Here is a 21,563-nt window from a genome sequence, read left to right as displayed (position 1 = left end):
ACAGACTGAGCTGTATATCTCTCTCTCTAGACAGACTGAGCTGTATATCTCTCTCTCTAGACAGACTGAGCTGTATATCTCTCTAGACAGACTGAGCTGTATATCTCTCTAGACAGACTGAGCTGTATATCTCTCTCTAGACAGACTGAGCTGTATATCTCTCTCTCTAGACAGACTGAGCTGTATATCTCTCTCTCTATACAGAATGAGCTGTATATCTCTCTCTCTAGACAGACTGAGCTGTATATCTCTCTCTGGACAGACTGAGCTGTATATCTCTCTCTAGACAGACTGAGCTGTATATCTCTCTCTAGACAGACTGAGCTGTATATCTCTCTCTAGACAGACTGAGCTGTATATCTCTCTCTCTAGACAGACTGAGCTGTATATCTCTCTCTAGACAGACTGAGCTGTATATCTCTCTCTCTAGACAGACTGAGCTGTATATCTCTCTCTCTAGACAGACTGAGCTGTATATCTCTCTCTCTAGACAGACTGAGCTGTATATCTCTCTAGACAGACTGAGCTGTATATCTCTCTCTCTAGACAGACTGAGCTGTATATCTCTCTCTAGACAGACTGAGCTGTATATCTCTCTCTCTAGACAGACTGAGCTGTATATCTCTCTCTCTAGACAGACTGAGCTGTATATCTCTCTCTAGACAGACTGAGCTGTATATCTCTCTCTCTAGACAGACTGAGCTGTATATCTCTCTCTCTAGACAGACTGAGCTGTATATCTCTCTCTCTAGACAGACTGAGCTGTATATCTCTCTCTAGACAGACTGAGCTGTATATCTCTCTCTAGACAGACTGAGCTGTATATATCTCTCTAGACAGACTGAGCTGTATATCTCTCTAGACAGACTGAGCTGTATATCTCTCTCTCTAGACAGACTGAGCTGTATATATCTCTCTGGACAGACTGAGCTGTATATCTCTCTCTAGACAGACTGAGCTGTATATCTCTCTCTAGACAGACTGAGCTGTATATCTCTCTCTCTAGACAGACTGAGCTGTATATCTCTCTCTCTAGACAGACTGAGCTGTATATCTCTCTCTAGACAGACTGAGCTGTATATCTCTCTCTAGACAGACTGAGCTGTATATCTCTCTCTCTAGACAGACTGAGCTGTATATCTCTCTCTCTAGACAGACTGAGCTGTATATCTCTCTCTCTAGACAGACTGAGCTGTATATCTCTCTCTAGACAGACTGAGCTGTATTTCTCTCTCTAGACAGACTGAGCTGTATATCTATCTCTCTAGACAGACTGAGCTGTATATCTCTCTCTAGACAGACTGAGCTGTATATCTCTAGACAGACTGAGCGTATATATCTCTAGACAGACTGAGCTGTATATCTCTCTCTCTAGACAGACTGAGCTGTATATCTCTCTCTCTAGACAGACTGAGCTGTATATCTCTCTCTAGACAGACTGAGCTGTATATCTCTCTCTAGACAGACTGAGCTGTATATCTCTCTCTCTAGACAGACTGAGCTGTATATCTCTCTCTAGACAGACTGAGCTGTATATCTCTCTCTAGACAGACTGAGCTGTATATCTCTCTCTAGACAGACTGAGCTGTATATCTCTCTCTAGACAGACTGAGCTGTATATCAGACAGACTGAGCTGTATATCTCTCTCTAGACAGACTGAGCTGTATATCTCTCTCTCAGACTGAGCTGTATATCTCTCTAGACAGACTGAGCTGTATATCTCTCTCAGACTGAGCTGTATATCTCTCTCGACAGACTGAGCTGTATATCTCTCTCTCTAGACAGACTGAGCTGTATATCTCTCTGGACAGACTGAGCTGTATATCTCTCTCTAGACAGACCGAGCTGTATATATATCTCTCTATACAGACTGAGCTGTATATATATCTCTCTATACAGACTGAGCTGTATATCTCTCTCTCTAGACAGACTGAGCTGTATATCTCTCTCTCTGGACAGACTGAGCTGTGTATCTCTCTGGACAGACTGAGCTGTATATCTCTCTGGACAGACTGAGCTGTATATCTCTCTCTAGACAGACTGAGCTGTATATCTCTCTCTCTAGACAGACTGAGCTGTATATCTCTCTCTAGACAGACTGAGCTGTATGTATATCTCTCTGGACAGACTGAGCTGTATATCTCTCTCTAGACAGACTGAGCTGTATATCTCTCTCTATACAGACTGAGCTGTATATATCTCTCTCTAGACAGACTGAGCTGTATATCTCTCTCTATACAGACTGAGCTGTATATCTCTCTCTATACAGACTGAGCTGTATATATCTCTCTCTAGACAGACTGAGCTGTATATCTCTCTCTATACAGACTGAGCTGTATATCTCTCTCTAGACAGACTGAGCTGTATATCTCTCTCTATACAGACTGAGCTGTATATCTCTCTCTCTAGACAGACTGAGCTGTATATCTCTCTCTCTATACAGACTGAGCTGTATATCTCTCTCTCTAGACAGACTGAGCTGTATATCTCTCTCTATACAGACTGAGCTGTATATATCTCTCTAGACAAACTGAACAGTATATATCTCTCTCTCAGACTGATTCCTTTTCAATCCTTCAAATACAGGCAATAACATTCTGATTCATTTGGCCCTTTTGTATGAGTCACATGTCGCTATACATCTGGGTAAATCTTACAATAGGTCCACATTGTCACTAGTAATGCTGCATTGTGGGTACACATCTGATGCTTTATTCACTAGGTATTCATCAGTAGAAAGCAATGAGTGTTTAAATCACAGTACAGACAGTAGTTTCACACACTAACAGAGACTAACAGAGTGTCTGGCAGGTTAGAGGCTGGGTTTAGTGTCAGGGGTTAGAGGTCAGAGGTTAGGGGTCAGAGGTTAGGGGTCAGAGGGTAGGGGTCAGAGGTTAGAGGTCAGAGGTTAGGGGTCAGAGGTTAGGGGTCAGGTGTTAGAGGTCAGAGGTTAAGGGTCGGAGGTTAGGGGTCAGAGGTTAGGGGTCAGGGTCTGGCAGTGACAGGTGAGAGCAGACTGAGCTGCAATGATGGTGCAGAGCGTTTCAATGAGACTTCTTCATCGCCAGAGGACTGGGTCAGAGGTTAGGGGACTGAGACTCTCATCTCCAACCAATCAGGTCCTCGGTCTGTTGCTGTCCATCTCGTGTGGCTCAGGGAGCAGGGGGAGCCACCAAAGACTGTCCAGTTAAAGGCCGTCTGTCAGACCAAACACCTCAAGGCTTCAGCCTCCATGAAAATCACAGGGATCACAACAGCAATAACAACATCACATGTTATAACAGATGGTACAATGTGTTATAACAGATGGTACAATGTGTTATAACAGATGGTACAATGTGTTATAACAGATGGTACAATGTGTTATAACAGATGGTACAATGTGTTATAACAGATGGTACAATGTGTTATAACAGATGGTACAATGTGTTATAACAGATGCTGTACAATGTGTTATAACAGATGAGCTGTATTATAACAGATGGTACAATGTGTTATAACAGATGGTACAATGTGTTATAACAGATGGTACAATGTGTTATAACAGATGGTACAATGTGTTATAACAGATGGTACAATGTGTTATAACAGATGGTATCAATGTGTTATAACAGATGGTACAATGTGTTATAACAGATGGTACAATGTGTTATAACAGATGGTACAATGTGTTATAACAGATGGTACAATGTGTTATAACAGATGGTACAATGTGTTATAACAGATGGTACAATGTGTTATAACAGATGGTACAATGTGTTATAACAGATGGTACAATGTGTTATAACAGATGGTACAATGTGTTATAACAGATGGTTTACAATGTGTTATAACAGATGGTACAATGAGTGTTATAACAGATGGTACAATGTGTTATAACAGATGGTACAATGTGTTATAACAGATGGTACAATGTCAGGGTTATAACAGATGGTACAATGTGTTATAACAGATGGTACAATGTGTTATAACAGATGGTACAATGTGTTATAACAGATGGTACAATGTGTTATAACAGATGGTACAATGGTTATAACAGATGGTACAATGTGTTATAACAGATGGTACAATGTGTTATAACAGATGGTACAATGAGACTTATAACAGATGGTACAATGTGTTATAACAGATGGTACCAATCAGGTTATAACAGATGGTACAATGCGTTATAACAGATGAGCCACAATGTGTTATAACAGATGGTCAGACCAAACACCTGGCTTCATAACAGATGGTAAATGTGTTATAACAGATGGTACAATCACATGTTATAACAGATGGTACAATGTGTTATAACAGATGGTACAATGTGTTATAACAGATGGTACAATGTGTTATAACAGATGGTACAATGTGTTATAACAGATGGTACAATGTGTTATAACAGATGGTACAATGTGTTATAACAGATGGTACAATGTGTTATAACAGATGGTACAATGTGTTATAACAGATGGTACAATGTGTTATAACAGATGGTACAATGTGTTATAACAGATGGTACAATGTGTTATAACAGATGGTACAATGTGTTATAACAGATGGTACAATGTGTTATAACAGATGGTACAATGTGTTATAACAGATGGTACAATGTGTTATAACAGATGGTACAATGTGTTATAACAGATGGTACAATGTGTTATAACAGATGGTACAATGTGTTATAACAGATGGTACAATGTGTTATAACAGATGGTACAATGTGTTATAACAGATGGTACAATGTGTTATAACAGATGGTACAATGTGTTATAACAGATGGTACAATGTGTTATAACAGATGGTACAATGTGTTATAACAGATGGTACAATGTGTTATAACAGATGGTACAATGTGTTATAACAGATGGTACAATGTGTTATAACAGATGGTACAATGTGTTATAACAGATGGTACAATGTGTTATAACAGATGGTACAATGTGTTATAACAGATGGTACAATGTGTTATAACAGATGGTACAATGTGTTATAACAGATGGTACAATGTGTTATAACAGATGGTACAATGTGTTATAACAGATGGTACAATGTGTTATAACAGATGGTACAATGTGTTATAACAGATGGTACAATGTGTTATAGACGTATGAGGACCATGTATATAATTATAGGATTATGTTGACAGACTGCTCTACCTGAGAAAACCTCTTCCATTCATACAATCTTAACTGTCCCCATGTCATGGTCATATCATGGACATCCTACCACACGCATGTTAGCAGACAGACAGGGGATTCAGAACCATAGACATGTTAACAGACAGACAGGGGATTCAGAACCATAGACATGTTGACAGACAGGTGATTCAGAACCACAGACATGTTAACAGACAGACAGGGGATTCAGAACCATAGACATGTTAACAGACAGACAGGGGATTCAGAACCATAGACATGTTAACAGACAGACAGGGGATTCAGAACCATAGACATGTTAACAGACAGACAGGGGATTCAGAACCATAGACATGTTAACAGACAGACAGGGGATTCAGAACCATAGACATGTTAACAGACAGACAGGGGATTCAGAACCATAGACATGTTAACAGACAGACAGGGGATTCAGAACCATAGACATGTTAACAGACAGACAGGGATTCAGAACCATAGACATGTTAACAGACAGACAGGGGATTCAGAACCATAGACATGTTAACAGACAGACAGGGGATTCAGAACCATAGACATGTTAACAGACAGACAGGTGATTCAGAACCATAGACATGTTAACAGACAGACAGACAGGGGATTCAGAACCATAGACATGTTAACAGACATACAGGGGATTCAGAACCATAGACATGTTAACAGACAGACAGACAGGGGATTCAGAACCATAGACATGTTAACAGACAGACAGACAGGGGATTCAGAACCATAGACATGTTAACAGACAGACAGGGGATTCAGAACCATAGACATGTTAACAGACAGACAGGGGATTCAGAACCATAGACATGTTAACAGACAGACAGGGGATTCAGAACCATAGACATGTTAACAGACAGACAGGGGATTCAGAACTATAGACATGTTAACAGACAGACAGGGGATTCAGAACCATAGACATGTTAACAGACAGACAGGGGATTCAGAACCATAGACATGTTAACAGACAGACAGGGGATTCAGAACCATAGACATGTTAACAGACAGACAGGGGATTCAGAACCATAGACATGTTAACAGACAGACAGGGGATTCAGAACCATAGACATGTTAACAGACAGACAGGGGATTCAGAACCATAGACATGTAAACAGACAGACAGGGGATTCAGAACCATAGACATGTTAACAGACAGACAGGGGATTCAGAACTATAGACATGTTAACAGACAGACAGGGGATTCAGAACCATAGACATGTTAACAGACAGACAGACAGGGGATTCAGAACCATAGACATGTTAACAGACAGACAGACAGGGGATTCAGAACCATAGACATGTTAACAGACAGACAGACAGGGGATTCAGAACCATAGACATGTTAACAGACAGACAGGGGATTCAGAACCATAGACATGTTAACAGACAGACAGGGGATTCAGAACCATAGACATGTTGACAGACAGGTGATTCAGAACCACAGACATGTTAACAGACAGACAGGGGATTCAGAACCATAGACATGTTAACAGACAGACAGGGGATTCAGAACCATAGACATGTTAACAGACAGACAGGGGATTCAGAACCATAGACATGTTAACAGACAGACAGGGGATTCAGAACCATAGACATGTTAACAGACATACAGGGGATTCAGAACCATAGACAGAAATGAAGCATCGATAGTTAAACCCCGTTGGGAGGGTTGGCTCTGATTGATAGTTAAACCCTGTCTCCATCCCCTCTCGTCAGACGACTCTGAAGGTGCTGGGAGGGTTGGCTCTGATTGATAGTTAAACCCTGTCTCCATCCCCTCTCGGGAGGGTTGGCTCTGATTGATAGTTAAACCCTGTCTCCATCCCTCTGATTGATAGTTAAGTCAGAGACGAAGGTGTTGGGAGGGTTGGCTCTGATTGATAGTTAAACCCTGTCTCCATCCTCTCGTCAGACGAAGGTGTTGGGAGGGTTGGCTCTGATTGATAGTTAAACCCTGTCTCCCTCCCTCTCGTCAGACGAAGGTGTTGGGAGGGTTGGCTCTGATTGATAGTTAAACCCTGTCTCCTCTCCTCTCGTCAGACGAAGGTGTTGGGAGGGTTGGCTCTGATTGATAGTTAAACCCTGTCTCCTCTCCTCTCGTCTCCTGATCCCTCTCCCTCCCTCGTCAGACGAAGGTGTTGGGAGGGTTGGCTCTGATTGATAGTTAAACCCTGTCTCCATCCCCTCTCGTCAGACGAAGGTTGTTGGGAGGGTTGGCTCCCGATTGATAGTTAAACCCTGTCTCCATCCCTCTCGTCAGACGAAGGTGTTGGGAGGGTTGGCTGGCCCTGTCTGATTGATAGTTAAACCCTGTCTCCCTCCCCTCTCTGATTGATAGTTAAACGTCAGACGAAGGTGTTGGGAGGGTTGGCTCTGATTGATAGTTAAACCCCGTCTCCATCCTCTCGTCAGACGAAGGTGTTGGGAGGGTTGGCTCTGATTGATAGTTAAATCCCTGTCTCCCTCCCCTCTCGTCAGACGAAGGTGTTGGGAGGGTTGGCTCTGATTGATAGTTAAACCCTGTCTCCCTCCCCTCTCGTCAGACGAAGGTGTTGGGAGGGTTGGCTCTGATTGATAGTTAAACCCCGTCTCCCTCTCGTCAGACGAAGGTTGTTGGGAGGGTTGGCTGTTGATTGATAGTTAAACCCTGTCTCCCTCCCCCCTCTCGTAAGACGAAGGTGTTGGCTCTGATTGAGTTAAACCCTTGGCTCTGATTGATAGTTAAACCCTGTCTCCCTCCCCTCTCATCAGACTGAAGGTGTTGGGAGGGTTGGGAGGGTTGGCTCTGATTGGCCAGGCCAGCTTCTTCTCCTTGGCCTCGCGGTCAAACGTGTCGTAGACGGAGTCTTTGGTGAGCGTCGTCTTGGTCGCCACGGGGATATCCACCACTCCCACGTAGTTACTCTTGGCCATGCGGGAGCTGGCGGTGATGGTGTAGGCGTTGCTACGGTAACACTTCATAGAGGACGTGCAGAAGGTCTCCCTCATGCCGCGTCTGAAGTTAGCGTTGTAGACGGAATAGAGCGAGGGTTTCGAGGCGGCGGAGCTGAACGACACCCAGACCACACAGCAGAACACCAGAGCCCCCTGTCTGCTGGGGCCCGGGGCCTCACTAGGGTGCCACACCTGGACCACGTAGAAAGGGGTCCAGGTGAGGAGGAACACCACGTTCAGCATGAGAAACATCTTGATGGTCTTCACTTTAGTCCTGGGGACGATGTTCATGGTTCTCCTGACCGTGTGTCCGTCGGCGCCGATCCTCCAGATGTAGTGGACCACGCGCTGGTAGAACCACACGATGAGGACAGCTGGGACCAGGAACCCCAGGAGCAGGTGGACGGAACCGTACAGAACGCCATCCCAGCTTCCCGCCGGCAGGAAGAAGTCACAGTGCCCTCCCCCGTCCGCCGCCGCCGTCTCCGAGCCGTAGAAGAAAAGACAGGGAGAGACGAAGGCGGCGTCCAACATCCAGGAGGCCAGGATCATCCTCTTCGCTTTCTCCCTGGACACCTTGAAGCTCAGTGGGTACACAATGGTGTAGAACCGGTCCACACAGATGGACAGCAGAACATACACCTGGACACCAGGACACAGGTGCTGCAGGTAACGAACAGCCTTACAGGCGGCAGCGCTGAGAGGCCAGCCCCCGCAGGTCACCTGGAGGAGGATGAAGGGAGCACAGCCCAGGGACAGCAACAGGTCGGCACAGGCCATGGACACCACAAAGTAGTTGGTAGTGGACTGACTCCTTCTGCTACGGTGGATCACGACACACACTAGAACATTACCCAGGATGGACACCAACCACAGGAGACTGAACACCAGCCCCAGAACAGCCACCTCCGCTGGGGTGAGTTCATACCACACCTGGGTGGTGTTCTGGAGGCCGGAGGGGGAAGAGGAGGAGGAGGAAGAGAGGGCGTCGTGGTTCCAGATGGAGGGTGTCGCTGAACTGGTGTTGCCCCTGTCTGAGAGGTTAAAGGTCATGGGGAGGGTAAAGGAGGGGGAGAGGAGGGGCAGGAGGGATGGCTTGATGCTGTCTGTTGATTGGGCGTAGACCATGCCGCTACCGGGAACAGCACCACAGGAGAGCTGCAGAGACAGCACCCACAGGAGAGCTGAGGAGACAGCACCACAGGAGAGCTGAGGAGACAGCACAACAGGAGAGCTGAGGAGACAGCACCACAGGAGAGCTGAGGAGACAGCACCACAGGAGAGCTGAGGAGACAGCACCCACAGGAGAGCTGAGGAGACAGCACCACAGGAGAGCTGAGGAGACAGCACCACAGGAGAGCTGAGGAGACAGCACCACAGGAGAGCTGAGGAGACAGCACAACAGGAGAGCTGAGGAGACAGCACCACAGGAGAGCTGAGGAGACAGCACCACAGGAGAGCTGAGGAGACAGCACCACAGGAGAGCTGAGGAGACAGCACCACAGGAGAGCTGAGGAGACAGCACCACAGGAGAGCTGAGGAGACAGCACCACAGGAGAGCTGAGGAGACAGCACCACAGGAGAGCTGAGGAGACAGCACCACAGGAGAGCTGAGGAGACAGCACCACAGGAGAGCTGAGGAGACAGCACCCACAGGAGAGCTGCAGAGACAAACACACAAACAAGATGTTGTGAGATGGAGGAGACTTACTAAACGGTAGGTAATAAATAATAGCATCTGCATTGTATATGATATATACCTGTATGGAAGAGGACGGTCATGAAAATACGATGCCCTCAGAAAGGAGGGACTTTTTACACATTTTGTTGTGAATTAAAAAATGGATTCAAATGGATCAAATCCAGATTTGTGTCACTGGCCTACACACAATACCCCATAATGTCAATTAAAAATGAAAAGCTGAAATGTATCGAGTCAATAAGTATTCAACCTCTTTGTTATGGCAAGGAGCCTAAATAAGTTCAGGAGTCAAAATGTTGCTCAACAAGTCACACAATAAATTGCATGGACTCACTCTGTGTTCAATGATAGTGTTCAACATGATTTATAAATTATTTTATTTAACCAGGCAAGTCAGTTAAGAACACATTCTTATTTTCAATGATGGCCTGGGATATCAGCTGATGTACGAAGGGCTATATAAATACATTTGATTTGATTTGAACAGTGGGTTAACTGCAGGTAGCAGAACGACAGATTTGTACCTTGTCAGCTCTTGCAACCTTTCAGTTACTAGTCCAACGCTCTAACCACTAGGCTACCTGCTCTAACCACTAGGCTACCCTGCTCTAACCACTAGGCTACCTGCTCTAACCACTAGGCTACCTGCTCTAACCACTAGGCTACCTGCTCTAACCACTAGGCTACCTGCTCTAACCACTAGGCTACCTGCTCTAACCACTAGGCTACCTGCTCTAACAACTAGGCTACCTGCTCTAACCACTAGGCTACCTGCTCTAACCACTAGGCTACCTGCTCTAACCACTAGGCTACCTGCTCTAACCACTAGGCTACCTGCTCTAACCACTAGGCTACCTGCTCTAACCACTAGGCTACCTGCTCTAACCACTAGGCTACCTGCCTCCCCCTCTAACCACCAGGCTACCTGCTCTAACCACCAGGCTACCTGCTCTAACCACTAGGCTACCTGCTCTAACCACTAGGCTACCTGCTCTAACCACTAGGCTACCTGCTCTAACCACTAGGCTACCTGCTCTAACCACTAGGCTACCTGCCTTTAACCACTAGGCTACCTGCTCTAACCACTAGGCTACCTGCTCTAACCACTAGGCTACCTGCTGGTTACTAGTCCAACGCTCTATCCACTAGGCTACCTGCTGGTTACTAGTCCAACGCTCTAACCACTAGGCTACCTGCTGATTACTAGTCCAACGCTCTAACCACTAGACTACCTGCTGGTTACTAGTCCAATGCTCTAACCACTAGACTACCTGCTGGTTACTAGTCCAACGCTCTAACCACTAGGCTACCTGCTGGTTACTAGTCCAACGCTCCAACCACTAGGCTACCTGCTGGTTACTAGTCCAACGCTCTAACCACTAGGCTACCTGCTGGTTACTAGTCCAACGCTCTAACCACTAGCCTACCTGCTGGTTACTAGTCCAACGCTCTAACCACTAGGCTACCTGCTGGTTACTAGTCCAACGCTCTAACCACTAGGCTACCTGCTGGTTACTAGTCCAACGCTCCAACCACTAGGCTACCTGCTGGTTACTGGCCCAACACTAACCACTAGGCTACCTGCTGGTTACTAGTCCAACGCTCTAACCACTAGGCTACCTGCTGATTACTAGTCCAACGCTCTAACCACTAGACTACCTGCTGGTTACTAGTCCAACGCTCCAACCACTAGGCTACCTGCTGGTTACTAGTCCAACGCTCTAACCACTAGGCTACCTGCTGGTTACTAGTCCAACGCTCTATCCACTAGGCTACCTGCTGGTTACTAGTCCAACGCTCTAACCACTAGGCTACCTGCTGGTTACTAGTCCAACGCTCTAACCACTAGGCTACCTGCTGGTTACTGGTCCAACGCTCTAATCATTAGGCTACCTGCTGGTTACTAGTCCAACACTCTAACCACTAGGCTACCTGCTGGTTACTAGTCCAACACTCTAACCACTAGGCTACCTGCTGGTTACTAGTCCAACACTCTAACCACTAGGCTACCTGCTGGTTACTAGTCCAACTCTCTAACCACTAGGCTACCTGCTGGTTACTAGTCCAACACTCTAACCACTAGGCTACCTGCTGGTTACTAGTCCAACTCTCTAACCACTAGGCTACCTGCTGGTTACTAGTCCAACTCTCTAACCACTAGGCTACCTGCTGGTTACTAGTCCAACACTCTAACCACTAGGCTACCTGCCTCCCCATGATTTATGAATGACTACCTCTTCTCTGTACCCCCACACGTACAATTACCTGTAAGGTCTCTCAGTCCAGCAGTGAATTTATAACACAGATTCAACCACAAAGACCAGGGAGGTCTGTGAAACCCTGAGGATGGATCCACAACATTGTAGTTATACTCCTCAATACTAATCTAAATGACAGAGAGTTTTAATGTCTGTGAAACCCTGAGGATGGATCCACAACATTGTAGTTACTCCTCAATACTAATCTAAATGACAGAGTGAAAAGAAGGAAGCCTGTACAGGAGAGATCAGTCCAATTCTAACCTGAGGAGAGATCAGTCCTGAGGAGAGATCAGTCCTATTCTAACCTGAGGAGAGATCAGACCTATTCTAACCTGAGGAGAGATCAGTCCTGAGGAGAGATCAGTCCTATTCTAACCTGAGGAGAGATCAGTCCTGAGGAGAGATCAGTCCTATTCCAACCCGAGGAGAGATCAGTCCTGAGGAGAGATCAGTCCTATTCTAACCTGAGGAGAGATCAGTCCTATTCTAACCTGAGGAGGGATCAGTCCTATCCCAACCTGAGGAGAGATCAGTCCTTTTCTAACCCGAGGAGAGATTAGTCCTGAGGAGAGATCAGTCCGATTCTAACCTGAGGAGGGATCAGTCCTATTCTAACCTGAGGAGAGATGTCCTATTCTAACCTGAGGAGAGATCAGTCCTATTCTAACCTGAGGAGAGATCAGTCCTATTCTAACCTGAGGAGAGATCAGTCCTGAGGAGAGATCAGTCCTATTCTAACCTGAGGAGAGATCAGTCCTGAGGAGAGATCAGTCCTATTCTAACCTGAGGAGAGATCAGTCCTATCCCAACCTGAGGAGAGATCAGTCCTTTTCTAACCCGAGGAGAGATTAGTCCTGAGGAGAGATCAGTCCGATTCTAACCTGAGGAGGGATCAGTCCTATTCTAACCTGAGGAGAGATGTCCTATTCTAACCTGAGGAGAGATCAGTCCTATTCTAACCTGAGGAGAGATCAGTCCTATTCTAACCTGAGGAGAGATCAGTCCTATTCTAACCTGAGGAGAGATCAGTCCTATTCTAACCTGAGGAGAGATCAGTCCTATTCTAACCTGAGGAGGGGTCAGTCCTATTCTAACCTGAGGAGAGATGTCCTATTCTAACCTGAGGAGAGATCAGTCATATTCTAACCTGAGGAGAGATCAGTCCTATTCTAACCTGAGGAGAGATCAGTCCTGAGGAGAGATCAGTCCTATTCTAACCTGAGGAGAGATCAGTCCTGAGGAGAGATCAGTCCTATTCTAACCTGAGGAGAGATCAGTCCTGAGGAGAGATCAGTCCTATTCTAACCTGAGGAGAGATGTCCTATTCTAACCTGAGGAGAGATCAGTCCTATTCTAACCTGAGGAGAGATCAGTCCTATTCTAACCTGAGGAGAGATCAGTCCTATTCTAACCTGAGGAGAGATCAGTCCTATTCTAACCTGAGGAGAGATCAGTCCTATTCTAACCTGAGGAGAGATCAGTCCTGAGGAGAGATCAGTCCTATTCTAACCTGAGGAGAGATCAGTCCTGAGGAGAGATCAGTCCTATTCTAACCTGAGGAGAGATCAGTCCTGAGGAGAGATCAGTCATATTCTAACCTGAGGAGAGATCAGTCCTGAGGAGAGATCAGTCCTATTCTAACCTGAGGAGAGATCAGTCCTGAGGAGAGATCAGTCCTATTCTAACCTGAGGAGAGATCAGTCCTGAGGAGATATCAGTCCTATTCTAACCTGAGGAGAGATCAGACCTATTCTAACCTGAGGAGAGATCAGTCCTGAGGAGAGATCAGTCCGATTCTAACCTGAGGAGGGATCAGTCCTATTCTAACCTGAGGAGGGATCAGTCCTATTCTAACCTGAGGAGAGATCAGTCCTGAGGAGAGATCAGTCCGATTCTAACCTGAGGAGGGATCAGTCCTATTCTAACCTGAGGAGGGATCAGTCCTATTCTAACCTGAGGAGAGATCAGTCCTATTCTAACCTGAGGAGAGATCAGTCCTAAGGAGAGATCAGTCCTATTCTAACCTGAGGAGAGATCAGTCCTGAGGAGAGATCAGTCCTGAGGAGAGATCAGTCCTATTCTAACCTGAGGAGAGATCAGTCCTGAAGGGAGATCAGTCCTATTCTAACCCGAGGAGAGATCAGTCCTAAGGAGAGATCAGTCCTATTCTAACCTGAGGAGAGATCAGTCCTGAGGAGAGATCAGTCCTATTCTAACCTGAGGAGAGATCAGTCCTGAGGAGAGATCAGTCCTGAGGAGAGATCAGTCCTATTCTAACCTGAGGAGAGATCAGACCTATTCTAACCTGAGGAGAGATCAGTCCTATCCCAACCTGAGGAGAGATCAGTCCTTTTCTAACCCGAGGAGAGATCAGTCCCGAGGAGAGATCAGTCCGATTCTAACCTGAGGAGGGATCAGTCCTATTCTAACCTGAGGAGGGATCAGTCCTATTCTAACCTGAGGAGGGATCAGTCCTATTCTAACCTGAGGAGAGATCAGTCCTGAGGAGAGATCAGTCCGATTCTAACCTGAGGAGGGATCAGTCCTATTCTAACCTGAGGAGAGATCAGTCCTGAGGAGAGATCAGTCCTATTCTAACCTGAGGAGAGATCAGTCCTGAGGAGAGATCAGTCCGATTCTAACCTGAGGAGGGATCAGTCCTATTCTAACCTGAGGAGGGATCAGTCCTATTCTAACCTGAGGAGAGATCAGTCCTATTCTAACCTGAGGAGAGATCAGTCCTGAGGAGAGATCAGTCCTATTCTAACCTGAGGAGAGATCAGTCCTGAGGAGAGATCAGTCCTATTCTAACCTGAGGAGAGATCAGTCCTGAAGGGAGATCAGTCCTATTCTAACCTGAGGAGAGATCAGTCCTGAGGAGAGATCAGTCCTATCCCAACCTGAGGAGGGATCAGTCCTATTCTAACCTGAGGAGATATCAGTCCTATTCTAACCCGAGGAGAGATCAGTCCTAAGGAGAGATCAGTCCTATTCTAACCTGAGGAGAGATCAGTCCTGAGGAGAGATCAGTCCTATTCTAACCTGAGGAGAGATCAGTCCTGAGGAGAGATCAGTCCTATTCTAACCTGAGGAGAGATCAGTCCTGAAGGAGATCAGTCCTATTCTAACCTGAGGAGAGATCAGTCCTGAGGAGAGATCAGTCCTATCCCAACCTGAGGAGGGATCAGTCCTATTCTAACCTGAGGAGATATCAGTCCTATTCTAACCCGAGGAGAGATCAGTCCTAAGGAGAGATCAGTCCTATTCTAACCTGAGGAGAGATCAGTCCTGAGGAGAGATCAGTCCTATTCTAACCTGAGGAGAGATCAGTCCTGAGGAGAGATCAGTCCTATTCTAACCTGAGGAGAGATCAGTCCTATCCCAACCTGAGGAGGGATCAGTCCTATTCTAACCTGAGGAGAGATCAGTCCTATCCCAACCTGAGGGGGGATCAGTCCTATTCTAACCTGAGGTTAGGGGTGGCTTAATGGGTGATAGAGGACCTGTGTTGAGGGGATGTCTTAAACAACCACAGCCTCTTGTTAATGGTTTATATAGTCTCAGTAGAATATCAACAACCTGCCCCGAGGAGCAGTAACTGCTGAAGAGACAAACCTATTCATTAGTCACTCCAAGAGACAAAGCTGAGCCAAACCACCCCATGGGACAGGAGGTTACACAGAGGCAATAAGCAGGAGTCTGTGGTGTCCTGAGTCTCTCTAGGGATACTCATTAAGGTTCTGTGGAGGCTGAGGTACTCTAGGGGAGGGGGTTACACAGAGGCAATAAGCAGGAGTCTGTGGTGTCCTGAGTTTCTCTAGGGATACTCATTAAGGTTCTGTGGAGGCTGAGGTACTCTGGTGGAGGGGATTATGTGTGGAGGGGATTATGTGTGGAGGCTGAGGTACTCTAGGGGAGGGGGTTATGTGTGGAGGGGATTATGTGTGGAGGGGATTATGTGTGGAGGGGATTATGTGTGGAGGCTGAGGTACTCTAGGGGAGGGGATTATGTGTGGAGGCTGAGGTACTCTAGTGGAGGGGATTATGTGTGGAGGGGATTATGTGTGGAGGCTGAGGTACTCTAGGGAGGGGGTTATGTGTGGAGGGATTATGTGTGGAGGCTGAGGTACTCTAGTGGGGGGGATTATGTGTGGAGGGGATTATGTGTGGAGGCTGAGGTACTCTAGGGGAGGGGATTATGTGTGGAGGCTGAGGTACTCTAGTGGAGGGGATTATGTGTGGAGGGGATTATGTGTGGAGGCTGAGGTACTCTAGGGGAGGGGATTATGTGTGGAGGCTGAGGTACTCTAGGGGAGGGGATTATGTGTGGAGGCTGAGGTACTCTAGGGGAGGGGATTATGTGTGGAGGCTGAGGTACTCTAGTGGAGGGGATTATGTGTGGAGGCTGAGGTACTCTAGGGGAGGGGATTATGTGTGGAGGCTGAGGTACTCTAGTGGAGGGGATTATGTGTGGAGGCTGAGGTACTCTAGGGGAGGGGATTATGTGTGGAGGCTGAGGTACTCTAGTGGAGGGGATTATGTGTGGAGGCTGAGGTACTCTAGTGGAGGGGATTATGTGTGAGGCTGAGGTACTCTAGGGGAGGGGATTATGTGTGGAGGCTGAGGTACTCTAGGGGAGGGGATTATGTGTGGAGGCTGAGGTACTCTGGTGGAGGGGATTATGTGTGGAGGCTGAGGTACTCTAGGGAGGGGTTATGTGTGGAGGGGATTATGTGTGGAGGCTGAGGTAATCTAGTGGAGGGGATTATGTGTGGAGGATTATGTGTGAGGCTGAGGTACTCTAGAGGAGGGGCTTATGTGTGGAGGGGATTATGTGTGGAGGCTGAGGTACTCTGGTGGAGGGGATTATGTGTGGAGGCTGAGGTAATCTAGGGAGGGGATTATGTGTGGAGGGGATTATGTGTGGAGGCTGAGGTACTCTAGTGGAGGGGATTATGTGTGGAGGCTGGGGTAATCTAGGGAGGGGATTATGTGTGGAGGGATTATGTGTGGAGGCTGAGGTACTCTAGGGAGGGGATTATGTGTGGAGGCTGAGGTACTCTAGGGGGATTATGTGTGGAGGCTGAGGTACTCTAGAGGAGGGGCTTATGTGTGGAGGGGATTATGTGTGAGGCTGAGGTAATCTAGGGAGGGGGTTATGTGTGGAGGCTGAGGTAATCTAGGGAAGGGGATTATGTGTGGAGGCTGAGGTACTCTAGAGGAGGGTCTTATGTGTGGAGGGGATTATGTGTGGAGGCTGAGGTACTCTAGAGGAGGGGTTTATGTGTGGAGGGGATTATGTGTGGAGGCTGAGGTAATCTAGGGAAGGGGATTATGTGTGGAGGCTGAGGTAATCTAGGGAAGGGGATTATGTGTGGAGGGGATTATGTGTGGAGGCTGAGGTAGGTTATAGCCAGCCCAGACCCAGGGGACAGGTTTATGTGTTGAGGTTGAGGTAGGTTATAGCCAGCCCAGACCCAGAGGACAGGTTTATGTGTTGAGGTAGGTTATAGCCAGCCCAGACCCAGGAGACAGGTTTATGTGTTGAGGTAGGTTATAGCCAGCCCAGACCCAGGGGACAGGTTTATGTGTTGAGGTTGAGGTAGGTTATAGCCAGCCCAGACCCAGGGGACAGGTTTATGTGTTGAGGTTGAGGTAGGTTATAGCCAGCCCAGACCCAGAGGACAGCAGCAGTTTTGTGCTTATCACACATCTCATGTTTACTGTAGTGGCTCTCCTCTCTCTACCTTCATACCCTCTATTCCCTTGGCAACCATCGCCTGAGTCAGCCCTGACATCCACACACACACAGCCTGATGAGAGAGATGCCTGAACCTCAACCAGCCAGCTGCTGCTGAAAGATATACAGTTTACAGTGTTTCTGGGCTGGAGAGAGGACAACACGACACCGTATCACCACAACACCACAACAGAACAGTGTCAACACCACAACACCACAACAGACCAGTGTCAACACCACAACAGAGCAGTGTCAACACCACAACAGAACAGTGTCAACACCACAACACCACAACAGACCAGTGTCAACACCACAACAACACCATGACAGAACAGTGTCAACACCACAACAGACCAGTGTCAACACCACAACAGAGCAGTGTCAACACCACAACACCACAACAGACCAGTGTCAACACCACAACACCACAACAGACCAGTGTCAACACCACAACACCACAACAGACCAGTGTCAACACCACAACACCATGACAGACCAGTGTCAACACCACAACAACACCATGACAGACCAGTGTCAACACCACAACAACACCATGACAGACCAGTGTCAACACCACAACAACACCACGACAGACCAGTGTCAACACCACAACAACACCACGACAGACCAGTGTCAACACCACAACAACACCACGACAGACCAGTGTCAACACCACGACAGACCAGAGTCAACACCACAACAACAGACCAGTGTCAACACCACAACACCACAACAGAGCAGTGTCAACACCACAACACCACAACAGACCAGTGTCAACACCACAACACCACAACAGACCAGTGTCAACACCACAACACCACAACAGACCAGTGTCAACACCACAACACCACAACAGACCAGTGTCAACACCACAACACCACGACAGACCAGTGTCAACACCACAACACCACGACACCACGACAGACCAGTGTCAACACCACAACACCACGACACCACGACAGACCAGTGTCAACACCACAACACCACAACAGACCAGTGTCAACACCACAACACCACAACAGACCAGTGTCAACACCACAACACCACGACAGACCAGTGTCAACACCACAACCCCACAACAGAGCAGTGTCAACACCACAACAACACCACGACAGAGCAGAGTCAACACCACAACACCACGACAGACCAGTGTCAACACCACGACAGACCAGTGTCAACACCACAACACCACAACAGAGCAGTGTCAACACCACAACACCACGACAGACCAGTGTCAACACCACGACAGACCAGTGTCAACACCACAACACCACAACAGAGCAGTGTCAACACCACAACAACACCACGACAGAGCAGAGTCAACACCACAACACCACGACAGACCAGAGTCAACACCACAACACCACGACAGACCAGTGTCAACACCACAACACCACGACAGACCAGTGTCAACACCACAACACCACGACAGACCAGTGTCAACACCACAACACCACGACAGACCAGTGTCAACACCACAACACCACGACAGACCAGTGTCAACACCACAACACCACGACAGACCAGTGTCAACACCACAACAACACCACGACAGAGCAGAGTCAACACCACAACACCACGACAGACCAGTGTCAACACCACGACAGACCAGTGTCAACACCACAACACCACAACAGAGCAGTGTCAACACCACAACGACAGACCAGTGTCAACACCACGACAGACCAGTGTCAACACCACAACACCACAACAGAGCAGTGTCAACACCACAACAACACCACGACAGAGCAGAGTCAACACCACAACACCACGACAGACCAGAGTCAACACCACAACACCATGACAGACCAGTGTCAACACCACAACACCACGACAGACCAGTGTCAACACCACAACACCACGACAGACCAGTGTCAACACCACAACACCACGACAGACCAGTGTCAACACCACAACACTGTGACAGACCAGTGTCAACACCACAACACCGTGACAGACCAGTGTCAACACCACAACACCGTGACAGACCAGTGTCAACACCACAACACCGTGACAGACCAGTGTCAACACCACAACACCACGACAGACCAGTGTCAACACCACAACACCGTGACAGACCAGTGTCAACACCACAACACCGTGACAGACCAGTGTCAACACCACAACACCGTGACAGACCAGTGTCAACACCACAACACCACAACACCACAACAGACCAGTGTCAACACCACAACAACACCATGACAGAACAGTGTCAACACCACAACAACACAACAGACCAGTGTCAACACCACAACAGAGCAGTGTCAACACCACAACACCACAACACCATGACAGACCAGTGTCAACACCACAACACCACAACAGAGCAGTGTCAACACCACAACACCACAACACCACAACAGACCAGTGTCAACACCACAACACCACCATGACAGACCAGTGTCAACACCACAACAACACAACAGACCAGTGTCAACACCACAACAACACCATGACAGAACAGTGTCAACACCACAACAACACAACAGACCAGTGTCAACACCACAACAGACCAGTGTCAACACCACAACAACACCATGACAGACCAGTGTCAACACCACAACAACACCATGACAGAACAGTGTCAACACCACAACAACACAACAGACCAGTGTCAACACCACAACAACACCATGACAGACCAGTGTCAACACCACAACAACACCATGACCACCAACAGCACCATTATCATCAGGTAGATGGACAGAGGATCATGACTGATCTACTCCATACAACCATTAGCATCAGGTAGATGGACAGAGGACCATGACTGATCTACTCCATACCACCATTATCAGCAGGTAGATGGACAGAGTATCATGACTGATCTACTCCATACCACCATTAGCATCAGGTAGATGGACAGAGGATCATGACTGATCTACTCCATACCACCATTATCAGTATCATGACTGATCTACTCCATACCACCATTAGCAGTATCATGACTGATCTACTCCATACCACCATTATCAGCAGGTAGATGGACAGAGGATCATGACTGATCTACTCCATACCACCATTAGCAGTGTCATGACTGATCTACTCCATACCACCATTAGCATCAGGTAGATGGACAGAGGATCATGACTGATCTACTCCATACCACCAACAGCAGTATCATGACTGATCTACTCCATACCACCATTATCAGCAGGTAGATGGACAGAGTATCATGACTGATCTACTCCATACCACCATTAGCAGTATCATGACTGATCTACTCCATACCACCATTATCATCAGGTAGATGGACAGAGGACCATGACTGATCTACTCCATACCACCATTAGCAGTATCATGACTGATCTACTCCATACCACCATTATCATCAGGTAGATGGACAGAGGATCATGACTGATCTACTCCATACCACCATTATCATCAGGTAGATGGACAGAGTATCATGACTGATCTACTCCATACCACCATTAGCAGTATCATGACTGATCTACTCCATACCACCATTATCATCAGGTAGATGGACAGAGGATCATGACTGATCTACTCCATACCACCATTATCATCAGGTAGATGGACAGAGGACCATGACTGATCTACTCCATACCACCATTAGCAGTATCATGACTGATCTACTCCATACCACCATTATCATCAGGTAGATGGACAGAGTACCATGACTGATCTACTCCATACCACCATTATCATCAGGTAGATGGACAGAGTATCATGACTGATCTACTCCATACCACCATTAGCATCAGGTAGATGGACAGAGTACCATGACTGATCTACTCCATACCAC

The 21,563-nt window shown here is 47.2% G+C and overlaps 1 protein-coding gene across 1 annotated transcript; it reads right to left on the bottom strand.

Annotated features, from left to right (window-relative positions):
• Positions 1–7,878: 7,878 nt before the first annotated feature.
• LOC115115832 (probable G-protein coupled receptor 19) lies at positions 7,879–9,405 on the bottom strand. The gene has a single exon (XM_029644317.2). It carries the CDS (start codon positions 9,217–9,219, stop codon positions 7,879–7,881), a length of 1,341 nt encoding a protein of 446 aa, XP_029500177.2. The 5' UTR covers positions 9,220–9,405.
• Between the last annotated feature and the right edge of the window lie 12,158 nt (positions 9,406–21,563).

This window comes from Oncorhynchus nerka, unplaced genomic scaffold (genome assembly GCF_034236695.1).
Source record: "Oncorhynchus nerka isolate Pitt River unplaced genomic scaffold, Oner_Uvic_2.0 unplaced_scaffold_1238, whole genome shotgun sequence".
Classification (NCBI taxonomy): domain Eukaryota; kingdom Metazoa; phylum Chordata; class Actinopteri; order Salmoniformes; family Salmonidae; genus Oncorhynchus; species Oncorhynchus nerka.
The sequence above is the reverse complement of the archived record's forward strand: the minus strand, read 5'-3'. Positions and strand labels throughout refer to the sequence as shown.